We start from the raw sequence: 22,808 nt of genomic DNA on the forward strand, positions 1-22,808 counted from the left end.
TGATCCAAAACCAAGAGTTCTGACAATCTTCATTTACACTTCTTTATCTTCCTTCAAGGCAAGAGTACCATGTGAATTAAAAATATTTAGGTAAACTTTGAATTGTACGAGCTTTCATGCTTTTAGGATACAAACCAGAATCTTATTAATGTTTTACATTTTTCAGTTTTGTGATGTTTCCTCAAAAATTCAAAAAATGTACATAGTCATGTCTCTTATAAAACAAAACACTTTTTAAAAATCTTACAGTAGGTTTGTGAATCACTCATTTACACATTATATATACCCATCTGTGTTCCATACTAAAATATATTGGGAAGAATTCGAATCATTCTAAAAGAGGGAGTTAAAACCATCCTAGTTCTACTACTGCACATCAGTCTGCTTAAAAAAAAAAGAAAAAAAAAGATTATGTTTACAGAAATGCAGTACAAATCGTGACATTACCTTGTACAATGTAACAATTTCATTTTGAGAACATAGTCACCTACAGTGGATGTATAATGCATAGCATTTACAGATGAAAATAATAATGTAAAGCACAGAGGATAAGGCTTCAGTGTCTGCATTGACAAAATGAGAAGAAATAATAATACAATCCGGACTATTACTGTTAAAAGAACTTAGCTATGTTTGACCTTCTACGTGCATGAACTTGATGAACACTTTTCTTTCTTATTACCTTGGTAAAGCTACTCAAAAGTGAGCACTATGTTTTAAAGAAGTTAGAAAAGTTAATACCCTGCAGAAAAAATGCTGTATCAGATGATATTTTTCAAATACACCACAGTTAACAAAACAAATTTAACAAAGTCTTTTTTAGGTGTATATTATGTATGTATGTATGTATGTATGTGTACATATAAATATATATATATATATATATATATATATATATATATATATATATATATATATATATATATATATATATATATATATATACATACATACATACACACACAGTATACATATAATTAGAAATATATATATATATATATATATATATATATATATATATATATATATATATATTTATATAGATATCTATATGTTTAAAATAACCTTTTGGTCCATATGCAGAATATATGCAGTATGTACAGCTATACAGCAGCTACTATAGAAAGATTTCCCACTTTTTTTTTTTTTTAATAATTACTTTACTTGAAAACACCATTCAAAGCATCCTAGTAAAAATACATCTACAAAAAGTACAGAGGACAGAATAATGAGATTCCCATATCAACACAAAGAACTAATGAAAAGAAATAACATAATAACCCACTAACACTCAGTTCTGTAAAGATGTAATAAAATCCTCTCAATAACTAAATGAATCTGTTATGTAAACAGTTTTGTTTTACTTTCTATTAAATTCCAGAAGAAATTAACAGCTGACGGCTCGTATCTACAAGATTATGCACCTAAATCTGAGGTCATGTACTAATTATTCCCTTCAACCAAGATTTACTTTATTATTAGTAAAACCGGTGTATAAATCTTGAAGTCTTACATGGATAGTGAAAGTGGCCAACACAAATCTACCCAGTTATATATTCCAAAGAAAACTGAAAAAAAAGGTTCACCTACCCACCCTTCCCCATCAGTGGCCCCCAAAAATACCTTGTTAATGGGGACACTGTAGGAGCAGCATTGGAGAGTTCACAGAATCACATGATGTTATTGTTAAGATGCCTTAGTGTCTACTAATTTACAGTATCAGCTTACTGTTGAAATGGACAGACAACAGATGACCATGCACCTGTTCCCACAGAATGTGCATCACATTGAGAAGACAACAGTGTGATTTTGATATCCCAAGACCAAAACCTGATGGTGTATTGACTGTAAATTCTGTAAACAAAGGTTTCATGGTCCTTCAAGTACAGAAGAAAATGCAACAGTTATCATCAATGGTTCAGGCTATGTTTGGCAACGGCCTTGATACGCTGCTGAAGCAAGTGTGCAGTACCCTCTTAAAAAGGCAGCTTTCCCGCTTTTAACACTTAGTCCTCCACCTGTTTTCCTGTCAGATGCACACAAAATAAGAACAAGACTAAGTCCTGTGGACTTTTCAGTCTGGCCTCCTAGTTGATTTTAGGGTAGATCTTTTCATAGAAAAAGTTTTGTGCTAGAAGATATAGCTCTCCATCCTTTTCTCGCACAGCATGTGCCCTGACAAACTGAAATTGTTCCAAAGCAAATTCATAAAATTCATTCTCCATTTTCCAGATATCTGACTGTTGCAGTTTAGTGATGGACTCCTTGGTAGGTGGCTTCTTCTCAGTTGTTTTTCTAAGGTGTGATTTCTTCCCTGGAATTACAAAACAGGAACATTTTAGACATTGCCTTAGTTAATTATGTTACAATGATGAATGGAGAAATCAGTCAATTGTTTACTGTATATATATATATATATATATATATATATATATATATATATATATATATATATATATATATATAATGTGTGTGTAAATATTTATACATATCAAAATATCCATTTTCTCAACCTGCTGGGTTACTGAAACCCAGTAACATTTTTGGTTTACATGCATAGATAGTAACTTCTATTAAGGCCAACTTTAACAAGCTCAGAGTTACAGTAGCTGCTGATCATTTCTGTCATATTCCTTAAACATATTAGACTAAAGAAAGGCTCCTCTTTAGCAGCATTCACATAAATTCAGTGCAGAATCTGATTATGTAGTTTAAGTTGGTTTGTAGCACACACAACCATGCACTTTATGAGAAAAGGCAGATTATTAGTGGAATATTTTGAATAATTTTCCTTATACAGAGTATCCTAGGAGATTACCAATAAATTACCAGGTCAAGGCAATAAGTAAAGAAAGTAGAGTCAAGAATCATGGTAAAGTCAACCCAGCAATCTTGTAGATAGTGATGAGCTAAACCATTTGTGTGGAAATGATTTTGAAAAAAAATTGTGAAAAAAATACAGTTTTTGCTTCCAGGGAAATGTGGGCGATTAATTCAAAGGTTATTAAATCCTGTCTGAAGGGGTTTTCTATTGCATTAAATTACACATGTCTACCTGTCATTTAGTATTTAAATAACGATCTCTAGTTTTTTTATTCAACCAACTTATTTCCTATTACATGTAGAAATTTTGTTTTGGTAGTATGATGCCCACTTTTCCATATATGATAACAAATTTCATGCATCAAAGACAGAAATGAAACTCTAACCTCCACAGTGCTCAGAGTATTCATAGTCTCAACCTAATCTACAGGAATCAATAAATATTAAAGAGTGGTTGCTAGGTAACATTACGGATAACAGTTAGGCTGGACTAAGTGTACTAATACTACAAGTATTATTAATCAACTTTCTTTGACCACAGAAACAACTCGAATCTTTTTTAGAAGTTATTCCAAGGCCACTCATATTTTTATTGTTTTGCTGACTATAACACATGTTGTATCATATTATACTGTACTTGCATTAACTTTTTTTCCTTGGATGCCCATCAAAGGTAATGGCAATGGCATTAATAGTTCCTTGCAAGTAATCTGTACATTTTCTCTGCATGGGAGAATATAAAAAGTAGTTGAAAAAAATGTTCCTTACTAGATAACAGGATGATGAGTTCTGCTTTTCCTGTTTATATTAGATAAGTACCTTAAGCCTAAAAATACATGCTTCTAATGGTCTAGTGCACATTTCTGTGTGCTTTGATTTTGGAAAACTACATTAGGATAGAAACATGGGTTGCTAGGTTCTCCTAGGAGCCAGGAAAAAAATAGTTACACTCAAGATGCTCAGCAGAGTGTCTCACTAGGGAGTGAAGTCCTGTATTGAAGTCAGCAAGTGACCTTATAAAACATCCCAAGTGAGTAGCTGAATTCTTTGTGAAGTGGGCTTTGAATGACAGAAGACACCTTTCTGGTGAGCCAAACGAATGATTACTCCCAGGAGTTCACTCTGCACTGAAGACCTTTACGCTGACCCACAGAAAAGCTTGTACAATACAACTGTTATTGCACCACCCCCGGGAGAGTTTCCAAACCATATCTGAAAAGAAACCAATCCAAAAGCAACAACTACGTCAGAATCAAAACTCAAACTCTCAGCTTCTCACAACAGAATTTATGATAGCCATTAAATTAAATATGCCACATGCCCAGCTGTGTGCTATAACTACACTATACGTACTAAACAGAAACAGAGTGCCAAGGTACAATACAGTACATCTGAAAAGTTGTGGGGGGTGGGGTAGCAAATAAATACACAGAATACATTTGACCTTCTCACTGGAGGCACCAAAGTTCTCTTTTAAAAATATGTTTTAGACTATTCACTACACAAAAAAAAAAATCTAGAATTTTATCTTTAAATCTGTTTCACTAAAAAAGCAGGAATTTCTGAATATCACTATTTTCAATCTAAAATACGCCGTATGCAGTCATACTTACTATACATATTCATACATATATATATATATATAAATATACTGCTCCAAAGAATTAAAGGAACACTTTTTAATCAGAGTATAGCATAAAGTCAATGAAACTTATGGGATATTAATCTGGTCAGTTAAGTAGCAGAGGGGGTTGTTAATTAGTTTTAGCTGCTGTGGTGTTAATGAAATTAACAACAGATGCACTAGAGGGGCAACAATGAGATGACCCCCAAAACAGGAATGGTTTAACAGGTGGAGGCCACTGACATTTTTCCCTCCTCATCTTTTCTGACTGTTTCTTCACTAGTTTTGCATTTCGCTACAGTCAGTGTCACTGCTGGTAGCATGAGGCGATACCTGGACCCTACAGAGGTTGCACAGGTAGTCCAACTTCTCCAGATTGGCACATCAATACGTGTCATTACCAGAAGGTTTGCTGTGTCTCCCTGCACAGTCTCAAGGGCATGGAGGAGATTCTAGGAGACAAGCAGTTACTCTAGGAGAGCTGTAGAGGGTCATAGAAGGTCCATAACCCATCAGCAGGACCAGTATCTGCTCCTTTGGGCAAGGAGGAACAGGATGAGCACTGCCAGAGCCCTACAAAATGACCTCCAGCAGGCCACTGGTGTGAATGTCTCTGACCAAACAACCAAAAAGACTTCATGAGGGTGACCCAAGGGCCCCATGTCCTCTAATAGCCCTAAGCTCACTGCCCAGCAGCATGCAGCTCATTTGGCATTCGCCATAGAATACCAGAATTGGCAGATGCACCACTGGTGCCCTGTGCTTTTTACAGATGAGAGCAGGTTCACCCTGAGCACATGACAGAAGTGAAAGGGTCTGGAGAAGCCATGGAGAACATTATGCTGCCTGTAACATCATTCAGCATGAGCAGTTTGGTGGTGGGTTAATGATTGTCTGGGGAGGCATATCCATGGAGGGTCACACAGACCGCTACAGGCTTGACAAAGGCACCTTGGCTGCCATTAGGTATCAGGATGAAATCCTTGGACCCATTGTCAGACCCTATGCTGGTACAGTGGCTCCTGGTGCACGACAATTCCTGGCCTCATGTGGTGAGAGTATGCAGGCAGTTCCTGGATGATGAAGGAATTGATACCATTGACTGGCCACCACACTTTCCTGACCTAAATCCAATAGAACACCTCTGGGACATTATGTTTTGGTCCATCCAATGCCACCAGGTTGCACCTCAGACTGTCCAGGAGCTCAGTGATACCCTGGTCCAGATCTGGGAGGAGATCCCCCACAATACCATCTGTCATCTCATTAGAAGGATGCACCGATGTTGTCAGGCATGTATACAAGAACACAGGGGCCATACAAAGTGCTGCGTACAATTTTGAGTTGCTGCAATTAAATTTTGGCAAAATGGACTAGCCTGCCACATAATTTTTTCACTCTGATTTTTGGGGCGTCTTTGAATTCAGGGCTCTGTAGGTTGATCATTTTCATTTCCATCAAACGATGTGGCATCCTTTCGTTCCTAACACATTACCCAGGAGGATTTCTTTTTCCCATTGAGATCTGATGTGTTTCAAAGTGTTCCTTTAATTTTTTGAGCAGTTTATATATATATATATATATATATATATATATATATATATATATATATACACACACACACACACACATATATATACACACATATATATATACATATATATATACTGTATATATACATACACACACACACACATACACATATATATATATACGTAAATAGTCCCATGTGTGATCAAATGCTGCTGACTGCTTCAGAAAATCAAGCCCCCTTACCAAGAACTAATAAAATTATAAATTTGATATAATTGGATACATATGTATGCATATATGGATGAATTTGGTGGGGTAGGCTAGTGCTTCCACGTGATCCTGAAATTGTATTACAAGAGTTCAGCAAATGAATGAATGGATAAATACAATTGAAAAGTAAGTTGCTTTGGGTAAAGGCACCTAACTAAAATACAACAATAACATTGAAGACAATAATAAATTCCTTTCTACAGTACAGGATTGTGGGACAAAGGAGCCTGTCCAAGCAGTATAACGTGCAAGGCAAATGTGGATAGGTTGCCATTCAATTCCTGAGGCAGAATCAGACATATGTCAGGTCAATTTAGATTTGTCAATTCACCTTAATGTGTTTCGTTGAACTATGGAAGGTCAGTGGCATTCCTTTTGGAAGGGCTTGGAAGTTATTTTTGAACAGATGGCACCCCAAATTTGAAATCAAAAATGGGTTCTAAGTGCTATGAGACAGCAGTGCTGTGCAAAATAACAGTAATTTCCTTTGTGATTATGTGTTTTTGATTTGATTCCACCTGAGCATTTGTACAAACAAAATGTTGCTGTAAATACTTCACTGGTTAAAATAACTTCATTGAGATCTTCTGATCAATACTACGGCTATGACAAACAGCATCTCCACTTTCTCATACAATGGCAACTGGTATGCTGAGCAAGGATGGAAAATTGACCCCATTTCAAATGTATTTTTATATATTTAATAGATTAGGATGATCTTACCTTATTAACCTGAAATATGAAAGGGTTTACATTGACAAATGATACCTTACTAAAGGTGCTGCATGTAAAATTTACCATTTTGTTCATAATAACCAACCATGACTAGTATGTTTTGTTATAAATCTAAAGCTGAATAGTGACTGAAACATGCATGTTTCTCTCTCAATAGACATTTTTTTGTATAATATTAATAAAAAAATAACGAGAGAGAGAGAGAGAGAGAGAGAGAGAGAGAGAGAGAGGGTTCGAAAGGATGCACAGATTACGATGAACCACCCGAATTGGGACTCGAGTGCAGCTGTGCAATGGGTGACACCTCAGCATCACACTGGAAACGTGTGTGGTTTTTACAGTGGCTGGGGTGCAAATCCTGCCACTAACTCAAACATTTTCTCTGCAAGTTGTAGGACATGCTTGCAGGGTTTGATGCAGGTTAACATCATACCCAGGACAAAGCAATTGCAGGTTAATGGCCTTGCTCAAGGGCCCAATGGATTACAGTTCATTCTGGTATTTATGGGATTGGAACTGGCATCCTTCAGATTGCCGGTGCAGATCCCTAGCCTCAGAGCCACCACTCTGCCCTAATAACAAATGAAACAAATTACTTTGTTGGGATAATTATCTTTAAAGCTTTGCAGATGGAAAAAAAATTAGCAAATTGAATCAACTCTTAATGTTACAACAGTGTTTAAATAAAAAAGAAATACAAAAACAAACCTATTAATAGTCAATTTGCACCATACAATAATAAATTGCTATAGTAAACAATAACAATCACCAAAAAGATTTCATGTGAAACCCGTTTCTGTTTATTTTGAGACAGGGAGATTAACCCAAATAAAATCAAGTATTTTGCAGGCATCCTCTATTACAGTCAAGATTTGTAAGAATGAATAACAAGAGTGGCAAAATGTTGTTTTTTTTTTTTTGTCTGCATTTTACAAATATTCCGAGGATGTGCTGGTAAACACTGTGAGGAAGTACTGTAAAGGCCGAGATAAGCCAGTCAAGGCAGTAAATGAAGGGCTGGACTTCCAAAAGAAGAATCTAATCAGGATGGACGTTGAATTAAACATGGTTTCATATGTCATTTTTCCGTTATAAGTTTCTGTTACCTTGATGGATTATTTCTTAGTATGTTTATATGCAGTAAATAGTTATCTGATTATATTTTTATCAGTGTATCACTTGACATTTGTATAACAAGTATTGAGCATGATGTAACCCTAATTACAGAATACTGACAAATGTGAAGACACTGTAAAACACCCCACTATATATTATATAAATCAACTGAACTGGATTTAGGTTTGACCAAGTCCTAACATAACAAAGAGAGGGCCACATACCACCACAGATCAAGGCTTGAAATTACCTGTGCAAAATCTGCACACATTTTCTTCTGGTTATGTGATTCTCATCTCAGAGCTGAAAGATTTGCAGATTATGATAACTGCCAACACTAAATTGGCGAGTGAGTGTGTCCAAGGTTGGTTCCTACCTTGTGCCCAATGCTGCCAGGACAGAAGCCTGTAAATCATAATCCTAAACAAGATTGGTGGGTGGGTGAATGGACTGATGAAAAAAATGACATAGGCACTATATTAGTTATTACAAAGTCTACGCATTATGATGTCAACATTTCAGGATTGAATGGAAATTAGAACAACAAAACAATACATGTTTTTTGACTGTTTAAATATTCCAAGCACTTTCACATTAGTCAATAAATTACATTATCATTGCCAAAACAGAAAATGTAGTGTCAGCATTTGTCCAGTGGGCCCAGAACTAATTTGATTGATATTTGATACAGTAAGTTAAAGAGAATTTAAATTATACAGATAACTGCACACTCACATTAACCTTCTAGATAAATGATTACCACAATTTTGTCTACTTAAGTAAGACTCTGCTTTATTTCAATAATAAGCAGGTCTTCAAAACAGTTATCCATACATTTGGAGGCAAACAGTTCATTATGTAAGACAACAGACAACACAACAATGGCTACTGCCCTATTATTGAAGTATCATCTCCAATTTGTTGCCATTCTGACAAAACACAAGTCTAATATAAGCTAAGCATGCTCTCATACAAGAAGAAAATATTGTAAACTGATCTAAAATAAACTCTTAAGTGTTTTGCAAATTTATTCTAGTTGGTGAGGATATTGCCAAACATATAGTAAAATCTTGACTGTGGAAAAAATGAGGTGCAGAAAGAGTGATAAATCAGCTCTGATAGTGAAAGCACTTCAGCCCTCATTCTCTTTGTTGATTTTTTTTTCTATCTTTTGATTAATAGGCAAACTATTTTACCATTCTTTTAGATTTTACTTAATATCAGTAATATTCTCAAAATTGAATGAATTTGCTTTTGTTCAACTTTCACTTAAATAAAAAAAAACTCCATGCTAAGTGTTCAGTATTACCACAATGTTTTTGTTATGTTGTACACGAACAAGAAGATGCATGTAGAACTTGGTATGCTTACAGACTAGAAAAAGGTACAATTTCAAAAATTTGTTACATGTGTGAGTGCTGCCATTCAGTTGTGAGTTGGGGTTGGCTTCCCAGTGTTAGCAAAACTGATGTGTTGGGATTATGGGGAAGAGATTAATTTCAATTTATCACCAAATGCATGCAAACGACGACACAAAACTCCTTCACTTTCCATTTTGTGGATCAGGCAAGTGATTGTGTTATTTACTTAATGCTACGTCTAACACGCTCAACTTTAATAATAAAAAAAAGTATAATATATTCATAACAGGGCGGCACAGTGGTGCAGTGGTAGCACTGCTGCCTCGCAGTTAGGAGACCCGGGTTCGCTTCCCAGGTCCTCCCTGCGTGGAGTTTGCATGTTCTCCCCGTGTCTGCGTGGGTTTCCTCCGGCGCTCTGGTTTCTTCCCACAGTCCAAAGACATGCAGGTTAGGTGGATTGGTGATTCTAAATTGGCCCTAGTGTGTGCTTGGTGTGTGGGTGTGTTTGTGTGTGTCCTGCAGTGGGTTGGCACCCTGCCCAGGATTGGTTCCTGCCTTGTGCCCTGTGTTGGCTGGGATTGGCTCCAGCAAACCCCCGTGACCCTGTGTTTGGATTCAACGGGTTGGAAAATGGATGGATGGATGGATATTCATAACATAGCAATAACAAAAGATAGACATGGGTGTGTACATGCAGGACAATAAACAACAGAAAACAAATGTCATGCTGACTTGGTTTCTTTCTCTCATACATGGAGAACACAATTATATTTCTATGTTTTTAATTCTTGTAGAACAAATTGCACAAGAACTGACTTTTAAATTCTTTTCTCGAGACTGCAGTTTCTGGTCCCTTAGTTGGTCAAATGGGTAAAGGCTTGTTTAGTTTACAAGTATCCAGGCATCTGCACGTTTGGATGAAGACAGAGCGTCTTAGCGAGTTTGTGTGTGTGTCTGGAATCAGAAAGAGTTGGCGTTGCTGTGTTGCAAGTCTTTTGGAAGGAGCTTATGTTCTCCTGAGTTAAGGTTTTCTACTGAATTATGAGAAAGAAAGTTGTTATAGGTTTACTTGAAACACAGGGGATTACTTTCAGGTAATGTAACACCAATGTAATATTATAATTAAAATAAAATTGACAAATATCTTCTGTGAATTTTCAGGTAGAGGTTTTAAGGTATAGTAATTCTACTCACTAATCATGGTGGCGGAAAGTGGCGACACACTGACTAATACATTCTAATAATAATTTCACCGTACTCTGTACATATGCCAATAATGACCCTATAAACCTACAACATCTAATTGTTAAATGGCAGAATTAAGGAGCAGGGAATTTTAAAGATACCTGTTCTGTAAAGCTCAGTGGCACCTCTGAAGAAACGTGGTAGAGCAGCCTCCAGCATCATGATAAAATCTTCCAGCTCCTCAGTGACGCCGACAAGTAAGTATTCATTTACCAGGTTGTATTTGGCTTGATCTAATGCCCATCTGCTTCCAACATTCCTGTATTGACAAAGCAATAACATTAAATTATGTCCGCATAAAAATAAAATACCCAAAGGCTATGAACCATACAGATATTGGAGCCTCTGTCAAACACACTACCAAAATAACAACACATAAATAAATAATTAAAACATTATTATTGATTCATTGCCCATCCTAATAGAGCAGAAAACACTTGTTTTAACAAAATAAAGCAAAAAAAAAAAAAAAATAGTGATGCCCTGAACAGGATTTTTACTACTCCATAGACACACTTATAAATCATTGTGATGTTTTGGTCTATGCCATGATCTGAGTTGGCACCTTTAGGCTGGCAGTCAAGGTTTTAAGAAACAAATGCAACTAATGGTTTAAGCACCTGTATGTTCAAGTTAACAGCCATATCACAAAATGATCAAATACCTTAAAGACTTCTTAAGAACATCTAAAAAAATACCGCAGTGACCAGATCAAATAATCTATATATATTGTCAGGGATGCCAGGGGCCATGACCCGGCCGGGACGCCAGGAGGGACCGGAAGAGGGTCAGAGCCCTGCCTGGATCACGTGGGGTTTGCCTTCCGGGTTGCTTTGGGGGCCACGGGTCAAGGGCATGGAAGCCCTTCCCTGTAGGAGCCCGTGGTCACCGCCAGGAGGCGCCCCAATGCCTTGGGGACTTGTTTCCCCAGCACTCCCGCCACACCAGGAAGTGCTGGGGGGAAGACTTTGGAGGATGCCCGGAGAGCAGCCGGGAGGACAGCCGACACTTCCGCCACGCTGGGGCGTGGTCAGAGAAGGAATGCCGGGAACACCAGGTGCTCATCCGGGTCGTCTATAAAAGGGGCCGTCTCCATTCATTCAGGGCTGGAGTCGGGTGGAAGGAGGACGAAGCAAGAGGAGTGTGGAGGCGGCCCGAAGAAAGGCATTGTGGCCAGGACTGTGACTGTTTTGGGGTATTGTGCACTGAACTGGGTCTTTGTGACCATTATTTGGGGGTCTTTGTGACCGATGGACTGTAAATAATTTGTATAATAAACGTGTGGTGTTTTAAAACAAGATGTCCGCCTGTCTGTGCCCGGGTGGCGTTCACATCTGGCGTAGCCGGCAGGATGCTCCGCCTGTTCCAAGGCGGGGACCTGTTATCAAAAAATTTGTTGTGGGCGACCCGGCGCAGCAGGGACCCCACCGATGCGCGGGTGCTGCGTGCACACAGCCCCGCAGTGTAAAGGAACCCCACGGACCGCCAGGGGTCCGCAGGAAGGCCATGTTTCCCTGATGCGGGCAGGTGGCGTGCCTACAACAAGTGCAGCGGTCTCCTACAAGCAGGCCGTTGCTGAAGGCGCCCGGGACCGCATGGCGTCAAGAAAGGCCACGCCGAGGAAGTGTCCTCGGTTTGACGAGTCCGGGAAGGTGAGTTCCCTGCCTAGTGGCAGCCGGCCCATGGGGACGGGCGTGTTTTCTCTTTGCAGGCAGGGACCTCCCGGATCCACGTCGGTGGCAGGCGTGCTGGTCTGCGGGGCTCCGGCAGCGTGGCGGCAGCGCGGGGCTGTGGAGGAGGAGGCGCTGCAGCTCGAAGGCGCTGGCAACAGCAGGGCTGCCGGCAGGCACGTCGCCACCGCAGAAGGGGAGGCAAGATGGCCGCGGACCAGAAGTCCCTCCCCCTGACAGGCACGCGATTGGACGGTGTGTCTTGCGGGCCCGCCGATGACTGCAGAGAGGCGGGACCAAGGAATGTCCATCACGGGCAGGGGGAGACCCGATTGGGCGGAGGAGAGGCCCACAGGAAGTGGCGGCGCTGGAGGCTGACAGAAAGGTAGGCTCCGCGTCGCTTCACTTCCCATCTTTGCCGGCTGCTTTGGCGGAGCTGGGGTTGTCCCTTCAGCCCACAGAGCAGCGTGTGTTACAGATGCTATGTGCCCTCCGGGCTGAGGTGCTGGAACTGGAGAGGAAGGCGTTAGTTGGCGCTGAGAGCGATTCAATCAACAACGAGGCGGCGCGCGCTGGAATCTCCAGCGGAGAGGTACAGCGGAGACGGTGAGTACAGCCGACTCCGTACAGCATGCGGGAGGGTCTGTTGAAAAAGGCTGTGATGATAACGATCAGTTCGAGTAAGCAGCCCTCCGACAGGAGGTCGGCGCCGCGCTGGCTGTATCGCGGCGAGGGGAGTCGAGGGCGCTGAATGGACACGGGCTGCTAAGTGCCCCGGGTCCTAGCGCCCTCCGCCCCGAGTCGGCTGCGGTCTTGCGCCGCACTATAGGGACGCAGACGGGACAGAGGCGTCTTCTTTTCCATAAGGAGTCTCAAACCGTCATGGCGTCCCAGAGTGAATGGAGGAATAAGAGGCTGGGTGCCGATTCCTCCGATATGGTGAGACGCGTTGCTGGGTGCACGCGTATGGCTGGCTGCCCTCTGGGGGAGCAGAGGGAATCCCTGAGGCAGGCAGAGAGAGAGCAGGCGGTGCCGATGACTCCATCATCGAGAGGGACACGGAAGCGCGGAGAGGGTGCCAATCAGGCAAGTGCCGGGGTGATTGGAGGGGGGAACGCTGCCCGTGCATGGCACGAGCTGGGTGCTGGCAGCGGTTCTGCCCCTGTGTTCTCTTTTGTAGGGGCGGACCCCGGGCGGGCTGAAGGAGCCCCTTCGTGGCGGAACAGCCCTCTGATGTCGGGCCGTCAGCGGAATGTTCTCTCTGCCGGTGCGCAGCTGCGCTCACAGCTGGAGGAGCCTACGGGGAGCGAGTGGCTCGGACCAAAGGCGGAGGTCTCGGAGGGTGCCGATCGAGGAGGCCCGGGGTGTCGGTAAAAGGGGGGAGCACAACCTGTGCGAGGCACAGGGATGCACCAAGGGCTGGTGCTCGGATTGTGTCTCCGCCCCTGTCCCTGCTAGAGTGCGGGGCCGGACCCCGGCTATCCTCGAGTGGGGCCCGTTTCGGGGCTCTGCTGCCCTCGCGGGGCGGTCGCTCTTGCCCACGAGTGGTCTTCGCTGGCTGTGGGGCACTGTCAGGGATGCCAGGGGCCATGACCCGGCCGGGACGCCAGGAGGGACCGGAAGAGGGTCAGAGCCCTGCCTGGATCACGTGGGGTTTGCCTTCCGGGTTGCTTTGGGGGCCACGGGTCAAGGGCATGGAAGCCCTTCCCTGTAGGAGCCCGTGGTCACCGCCAGGAGGTGCCCCAATGCCTTGGGGCGTTGTTTGCCCAGCACTCCCGCCACACCAGGAAGTGCTGGGGAAGACTTTGGAGGATGCCGGAGAGCAGCGGGAGGACAGCCGACACTTCCGCCACGCTGGGGCGTGGTCAGAGAAGGAATGCCGGGAACACCAGGTGCTCATCCGGGTCGTCTATAAAAGGGGCCGTCTCCATTCATTCAGGGCTGGAGTCGGGTGGAAGGAGGACGAAGCAAGAGGAGTGTGGGCTGGCCCGAAGAAGGCATTGTGGCCAGGACTGTGACTGTTTTGGGGTATTGTGCACTGAACTGGGTCTTTGTGACCATTATTTGGGGGTCTTTGTGACCGATGGACTGTAAATAATTTGTATAATAAACGTGTGGTGTTTTAAAACAAGATGTCCGCCTGTCTGTGCCCGGGTGGCGTTCACAATATATATATAATTCACTAAGGCAAGACAACCATGGAAAGCACGCCGGAAGGGGCATGGATTCACTAAGCCGCCAACAAGTAAGACACCTATGGCGCTTGCAAGAAGGAGACACGCCGGAGGTGAATCGCCATATGCAGCGTGTTAAATGGTTTGCGAGGCGTATCCCATGGGATCCTTAAAACAATCCTTTACAACTGAGGTTAAAACACAATGAAGTAAGCAGTCTTTAAAAACCGAGTTTTCGGTTACGACGCACGACCGCGTGCACCATAGCAAACTGTTTTACACGCTACATACAGCAATTCGCATCCGCGACAAACATGCGTCTTCTTAGATGCTCCTGCAGGAACACGGAAAGTCTACGTGAGTCACAGGTGCATCTGGACTGTGCAAATACGACAACGACTCAGGTGACGAGTTGGAGGTGGGCACATGAGCGATGGCGGTCCGCCAGTTTTCAGTCACGGACGATTGTGTGTTGGTTCGTTCCGTGCATTTATTACATTACCGATTTTTCAAATGTTAATTTTCTCCCTGTGCTTAAAAATCATTAAAAAACCGGCCTGATTATGTGGCGTATTGTACGCTGCGGGTTGACTAGTATTAATTCAACAACTAGAATAAAAATGACTAACAAAGAAAAATAATCACTTGTCAGATCCCCGCTCATACACTTCAATGATTAAACAAGGAGCATCACAAAAACAGACAGAAACTACTTTTTATACAGCATTTTTTATACCCAGTACTTTGTGTCAGTGGTGCAATACATTTACACCTTTTGCCTGGACTGACAAAATCAGGACCACTAACACAATGCACAGATTAAGAAATGTGTAAACATGCTTTTTGAATAATATCATGAGCCACATCTGTTTAAAAATGAGTGGCATTGTGGCTGTAGCTATCTATCTACACCTATCTAGCTTTACTGGTGCTCTGGATTGAGACTGTATGTAGGCTTCTTGTTTTTATGCATAGCCCAAAGTTTGTTTGTGTAGGGATGTACCTCATATGATGGACTCTCAAAGTCCCGTGTCCTTCATGGCATTTAGCAGCCATGTTCTACAAACCTATCTGGGGTGTGTACAAACAGAAAATGAACATATTAGTTTGTCACAAAGGACAATGTCATATGTGTTGGTAAATCAGGCCATAATTCTAACCTCACTTTTGTTTAGACACTACAAACAGGGTCTATAGCAAAACATACTGCATCATTGTAGAAAATGAAGGTAAAACGTTGACAGCCCAGTCTTCCATTAGATTGTCTTAATCTACACTACCTCCTCTGGTACAAAACAGCTGATTTAATTACACTCCCCTTCTTTCCACTGGCATTTTTGTTCTCCAATATAATACAAGATAGCAGTTTATACAAAGGCAGACTAGCAATGTAAATGTTTGAACTCAACTTTTTTAAAAACATGAAAATATATACTGTATGTATGGCTACTTCTTAAAACAACCTTAGTAAAAGCAAGACAAAATACGCGACATTATCAGCTGAATAATCTACTGTGTCAAAGGGATAATGCACAGGATATTAAACACCTTTAACTTTTTTATTTTTATTAATTTATTACTGTTTTCAGACTGTCAGGACACCAGGCTCTTGTTCAGTTGAATTTCCCCTATTTTGTGTAAAATTCATGAATATATCCTCTGTTTGTGTTTGTGGCAGAACAAGTGGATCAGAATAACTATCAGTGAGTAGGGGAAAAAAGTGTGAAATTACCAAAAAGCACACTTGAAAATTAAAAACAAATCAATATAAAGTAGTAGTGGAGTAACCAAAAATTGATGTATCAGAAGTACTACAAATACAAACCTAGACCATTGAATGTAATGGGGAAAATAAAAATAGTAAATTAGCTAACGTGAAAGGGACATCTGATCACAAGAACAGGCAAGAACAAAATCCAACTCCATGAGGCAGTGATGCCGAAGAAATCAACACTTCTTGTCCTTCTGGATAGGTTTCCTGCCAAGCTCAGTGTATGAAAGAATAGGTGCATTTTCAGTGCTCATTAAATTGAGAGAAACTGAGACCCAAGGAGGTTACATATACAGAAAACACAGACCATAACTGTTAGAAAAAAAATGACTGCTATCAAAGCAATCAATCCATTTTGTGGTATCGACTTCAGTTGTTGCCAGCGGAGGTTAGGTTTCCTTGAATGGCCTACCTACCAGCACTCTGAACTGTGACCACAGAAGAAAGGTATCTGAAGCCAGAGCTTCTCAGCAGCGCAGTCAGGTCCCCCAGTAGACACACACTCATCAAAGGTCTGCAAAGAAAATGAGCACAACAGTCTTTTGAAACCAATAAAACTTTATTCTACACTATTATTATGAGAACAGTATTTCTTAGTGTAGATTAGATTACATTAGATAGATAGATAGATAGATAGATAGATAGATAGATAGATAGATAGATAGATAGATAGATAGATAGATAGATAGATAGATAGATAGATACTTTATTAATCCCAAGGGGAATTTCACATAATCCAGCAGCAGTATACTGATACAAAAAAACTATTAAATTTAATAGTATTAGTTACATATAAAAATAAAAAGATGGTATTATGTCTTACTTCCAAATTGCTTTTAGTTTTAAAAAATAGATTTATGACATTTTTGCTGCCATCAAGTGGATATTACAAGCATTGTACCCAAGTCACAATTAGCAGTCCTATGAATCTATGTATGTACTGATTCCGGAATGAGTGTCAAATATGCACAATGCTGACAAAACCTAGTTTTATTAAAGCATTGACTCACAACTACAATCAGGTTGAGTTTCTCTAAAGTAAGAATAAACAGTATGTCTACTGCATTTGACTAGAATAGCTTGCTAGACTTTATATTTAAAAAAAATGACGTTATTTAAAAAAACACACTTCACCATTGCTTGTATAGCTGAGTAATGCAAATTTCAATGTTTCACCTTTGAGAACTGCAGACAGGACATATAAATTACATAATATGTAAGAAAAAAAAAAATAATGTGCTGTACAGCAAAACCAAATTTCCTTATTTCAGGATTATCTGTGTCCTGTATAATTACTCTGTTTCATGACAGATTACTTATTATTGAATATTATGTTTTAATTTACACTTTTGCTTTATTATTCTAAATAAATAAATGGTGATATTTAGTAATTTTAATAGTGAATTATATTAATAATATTCACATTTTGTGCAGCATGGAGGAGCAAAGGTCACCACTGCTGCTTTATGGATCTAATGGCCTAGGTTTCATTTCCACTCTGTTTTTTCTGTGGACACTACACAATACGCTACAAAGAGAAATTAGTAAACAGAAAAAAGTAGTGTCACAGCAGTGGAAAAATATGAGTTTTATAAACTTTGCTTGATAGATGCAAAACATACAGTAAGTAAAGATGCACAAACTCACTCTGAACACCGCAACAGTCACTTTCTGAAATGAGCAAATATCATCAAACTTTCCATCCATCCATTAACAAAACCATTCAATCCAAGACTAACAGTTGTGAGGAATTAATGAAAAACATACTGTAAACTCTGTTTTGTGAATGTCTGTAGACTTTAAAGACTAGCATATATTACGAGAAATGATTTTGCAGATGGTGTTGACTTTTTTTTTTGTGGAGTTGCCTGAACGAAAGCATATGTTACTGTATACAATATTCAAGATTTGCGAGAGCTAAAGTAAGCAATTGAAGAGATGTGTGCAACAAACCAAGCAGACACCTTCTTCACATCCTTTATTCAGTGGTGTCAACAGTGAATGCCAGGGGAAGAAGATTTGAATGCTCAATATAATTTGTCTTATGTCGTAACATTTACTGTATTTGTAGTAACTATGAAATAAAAAAACAAAACAGGTGAAATCTGTAATTGGTATTATCCCATGGAGTATGAATATAATGGAGATATACACATATATTCATACTAGAGGGGCAAGCCTCCCTGGTGCCTTCGGTGCCCAACCCCCAGTTGCGGCGTAACTCGACCTCCAGCTAACTAAATCACCTAAATACAACAATTGGTGTTATTAATAGATTATTTTTTTAATAGTTTGTTCCCGTAAAAGAAAGTTTACTCAATCAAAAATAAAAACCTTGACTTTCTTGATATTAAAAACCACGACTTTCTTGATATTTTAGTATATAATTTAAAAATGGAATAACAATCTCAAAATCTAACAGCATCACATTAAAGTTTGATAAATTCAGAAAAGAATGAAACCAAACATATATATGTAGGTTTTAAAATAAGCCCGATTTAAAGCGTACAAAAAAAGTGCCATAAAAACTTCACATAAAATCGTTGCACAGAATCATTGTACTTATAGGCTTAGGATTTTATATATAGAGAGTAGACATACAGTACAGGCCAAAAGTTTGGACACACCTCCTCATTCAATGTGTTTTCTTTATTTTCATGACCATTTACATTGGTAGATTCTCACTGAAGGCATCAAAACTATGACTGAACACATGTGGAGTTATGTACTTAACAAAAAAAGGTGAAATAACTGAAAACATGTTTTATATTCTAATTTCTTCAAAATAGCCACCCTTTGCTCTGATTACTGCTTTGCACACTCTTGGCATTCTCTCGATGAGCTTTAAAAGGTAGTCACCTGAAATGGTTTTCACTTTACAGGTGTGCCTTATCAGGGTTATTTAGTGGAATTTCTTGCTTTATCAACGGGGTTGGGACCAGCAGTTGTGTTGTGCAGAAGTCAGGTTACTACACAGCCAACAGCCCTATTGGACAACTGTTAAAATTCATATTATGGCAAGAACCAAGCAGCTAACTGTGTAAGAGCTATTTGACCAAGAAGGAGAGTGATGGAGTGCTGTGGCAGATGACCTGGCCTCCACAGTCACTGGACCTGAGCCCAATCGAGATGGTTTGGGGTGAGCTGGACCGCAGAGTGAAGGCAAAGGGGCCAACAAGTGGTTTGAAAAACAATGTCAACATGTTTTTAGTTATTTCACCTTTTTTTGTTAAGTACATAACTCCACATGTGTTCATTCATAGTTTTGATGCCTTCAGTGAGAATCTACCAATGTAAATGGTCATGAAAATAAAGAAAACACATTGAATGAGGAGGTGTGTCCAAACTTTTGGCCTGTACTGTACATACACACATACACAAACATTCAGAAAAAAAGTATATAGCTGCTCTGTAATGGAAAATAAAGTGCAGAAAACAGAGTAAGGCATGCTTTTACCTTTTTATCTCCTTGTTTCCTCCTTCGAAGTCCTGGTCTATAGTCATCACCAAATCTTAAAAAGTAATAGTAGGAGACCAGCCTTTCAATGGGATCTCGGATTACATTGATATAGATTGGCTTCCTCTTTACACCAAACCTAAACCAAAAACAAAATTGGACAAAACAGATCAAAGACCAAATATATATATATATATATATATATATATATATATATATATATATATATTTAAAATAACATAGGATAACAAATAAAATGTCACATATATCAAAGACAATGTATAAAACGTCATAAAAAAAGAAAGCACAAGTTTACAAATCTATTCAGTGTAATGTAGGCACAATAACTCAAGCGTATGTATTAAGAATTCAATTCTATTTATGTATTCAGGTAATGCTTTGATCCAAAGTAGCTTACAAATCACAGAATCCCTGTAATTTATATTTCCTTTTGAGCAGCTCTGGCCGGTGATGTGATTCAGTCATGCTCACATGGATTAAGTGGTGGGAAATAAACCAGCAACATTGAGGTTTACAGTCCACTGTACAAGAACCAGACTGCAAGCAGTGTTAATACAAATACAAGGACTCTGAGCAGAAATGTTGGCATAATTGTGTTATCGTGGGATCCCATAATCAAAGGTACTTGTACTGTATGTTTTGAAGTGGTAATCCAGCCATTTCTTTGGCAAATGCTGCCAGGAACCTTGGCACTATACAGAACTGTTTGATAATGTGCAACATGTATTTTTTCAGGTTTTGTCTTTGGTACTAACCTTTATATGTGGACGAAAATATCATCCCATACTTATGTTATGCAATTTTAGCATCAGAAAAATTAGCACTCAAACGGTACTTTCATATATCAACCTAAAGTTCAGAGCTTCTCTATTAAATTACGAATTACAAAGTGTCAGAACATGAACACTTGTGGCAGTTACCATTATTCACACCAATTTCACTAACATTTTTCTTACCTTCTTTAAAATGTCCCCCATCCAAAAATATCATGTTAATCCAGAGCTCAAGTTAGAGTATGTATTGTCTTGTCTTACATTATGATGAAACAAAAATGATTAAAGAATCCTCATCATGTTTTTTTTCTTTATTTATAATATTGTATTTATGTAATTAAGGTATTCAATTTTGTGTATTTGCTTGGATCTAATCTAGTACATACTATACCGTACATAACAAAAAAACAGACCCTGACTTAAAAGAATGGAAATATTTAAATTAAAACCCTACATGATTTTCTCAGGTATGTGTCAAAATATGCAAAGCATATAAAACAGTCAGAGAAGATTAAACTAATGTTAAAGTCTCTATGAAAAGGTGCTAACATAAAAGAAGAGTCTGTGTGAGAGGTTTCAATTCATATCATTACATTTAAAGACACACTTTAGTATATTTTTCATGTTTACACAGAATAATTCATCACAGCTTGTAAAAAAGAAACATCCAAAATCCAAAATAGACCATTGCTAATCTCACTAATCTTTACAGAAAAAAACAAAACATTAAAACTGAAAAATGTCTCAAGGAGCTTTTACTGAGATTCTTGTTTCCAGTCACAAGTAAAAAAAAAATCGAGCTGCAAGTCTATTTGCCAGAGCTCACACTTCTTTATGACCACTAGATGGAGCCACACACACACACACACTCACTCACTCAGCACTAAACTGAACTGCCATCCTGGTGAACTTGTGAAGTGCAGAACCTTGCTGATAGTTACGGCTCTTCTAATCCTTCCCTCTTTGTTTCCATGCTTTCAACACAATATATAAGCACAATTTTACTACAGAAGGGTTTGTAAGACATCTACCTAGGATTTTGCAATGTGATGTTATAATTGAATACCACACATTACAGTCTGGAAGAACTCTGTATAACAAATGGGTGCTAAATTACCTGTGCTGGCTAACAGGTTACTAACATGCACTCAACAAGTGGTTGGTAAAATTTGTATACCAAATGATTACAAATTTAATAGGTTCAAAATTTAATGTACAAGATATAATGTTAGGGAAAAGGTAATCAGTTTTTGAAATATGCATTCCAGAACCTTCTTTCAACTGTTTTGTGAACCTGCATTTCCCATTGCATTATTTCAGGCAGGTAGAGCTTATCCTGGAAGCAACAAGGAAGGCAAAGCATGAATTAAACTTAGAAGGGATGCCAATTCATCTTAGTGCAGTCACACACTTGTAATGGTCTTGCCAGGCTGAATAGAAGCCTTAAAAGGGCTCAACCACCTTTCTTTTCCTGAAACTCCTTTTTCTATTTAAGGGGCACCCAATTATACCAGGTCAACACAGAGCCACCAGTTAATCCAACAATACTGAACTGAACTATTCTGACCACCCTAACATGTGCATCAAAAGTGTACAGCAAATCTATTTACCTCCCAGTGTGGAGATTATATAGCAAATGTACAAGAGTGTTTATAACAGCAGCAAGAACAGAGACAAAATTGAAGAATCAGAATATTAATGTGGATTCTGAGTTTCATGAAAAATGCAGCAAAAATGTATTTAAGTAATTGCTAGTTAAAGGCTGGAAATGAATAAAACATGAAGAAGAAAGACTTCATGTTGCTAGGTAAAGTGAGACTTTCATGACGCACACTGCTTATACTTTTGTAAACCCAAGAGGCTTTTTTCTTAAATTATAAGGTTGAAGTGTTTGTCTCAGTAAAATAATTCAGATATAATTCATTTCAGAAATAAATTGAATTATTCTGTGCAAAGCTGACAATGGAATTATGTACTTTTTGCTGATTTTGCATAAAAAAACACTTCAGTATTTGCTGAGAATTTCAAAGATAAGAATATGCTCCAAAATACTGAATTAAAATCATCATAATTGTTAGATAATGTATTTACCAACTTCATTAAATGCATTGACCGATTTACTCTAATTGATAATTAATGTATTAATTCCACTGTGTTAATAGAGAATGTGCACACATTTTCTTTATGTTCTGTTACAAGTTCTGTGATGCTGAAGGATATATATATATACACACA

General features: G+C 39.3%; 1 protein-coding gene across 2 annotated transcripts in view; it reads right to left on the reverse strand.

The window, feature by feature from the left end:
- Nucleotides 1-1,076: 1,076 nt before the first annotated feature.
- LOC120514552 (heparan sulfate 2-O-sulfotransferase 1) overlaps nucleotides 1,077-22,808 on the reverse strand; it is a 340,541-nt gene continuing 318,809 nt past the window's right edge. For both annotated transcript variants that reach the window (XM_039734985.1, XM_039734986.1), the window contains 4 exons: nucleotides 19,780-19,918; nucleotides 16,739-16,836; nucleotides 10,809-10,966; nucleotides 1,077-2,314 (listed from right to left, as the gene is read on the reverse strand). In XM_039734985.1, the coding sequence (XP_039590919.1) occupies nucleotides 2,088-2,314; nucleotides 10,809-10,966; nucleotides 16,739-16,836; nucleotides 19,780-19,918 (622 nt within the window). In that variant the 3' untranslated portion in view covers nucleotides 1,077-2,087. The remainder of the gene's footprint in view (nucleotides 2,315-10,808; nucleotides 10,967-16,738; nucleotides 16,837-19,779; nucleotides 19,919-22,808) is intronic.

The sequence above is a fragment of the Polypterus senegalus genome, chromosome 14 (assembly GCF_016835505.1).
Source record: "Polypterus senegalus isolate Bchr_013 chromosome 14, ASM1683550v1, whole genome shotgun sequence".
Taxonomy (NCBI): domain Eukaryota; kingdom Metazoa; phylum Chordata; class Cladistia; order Polypteriformes; family Polypteridae; genus Polypterus; species Polypterus senegalus.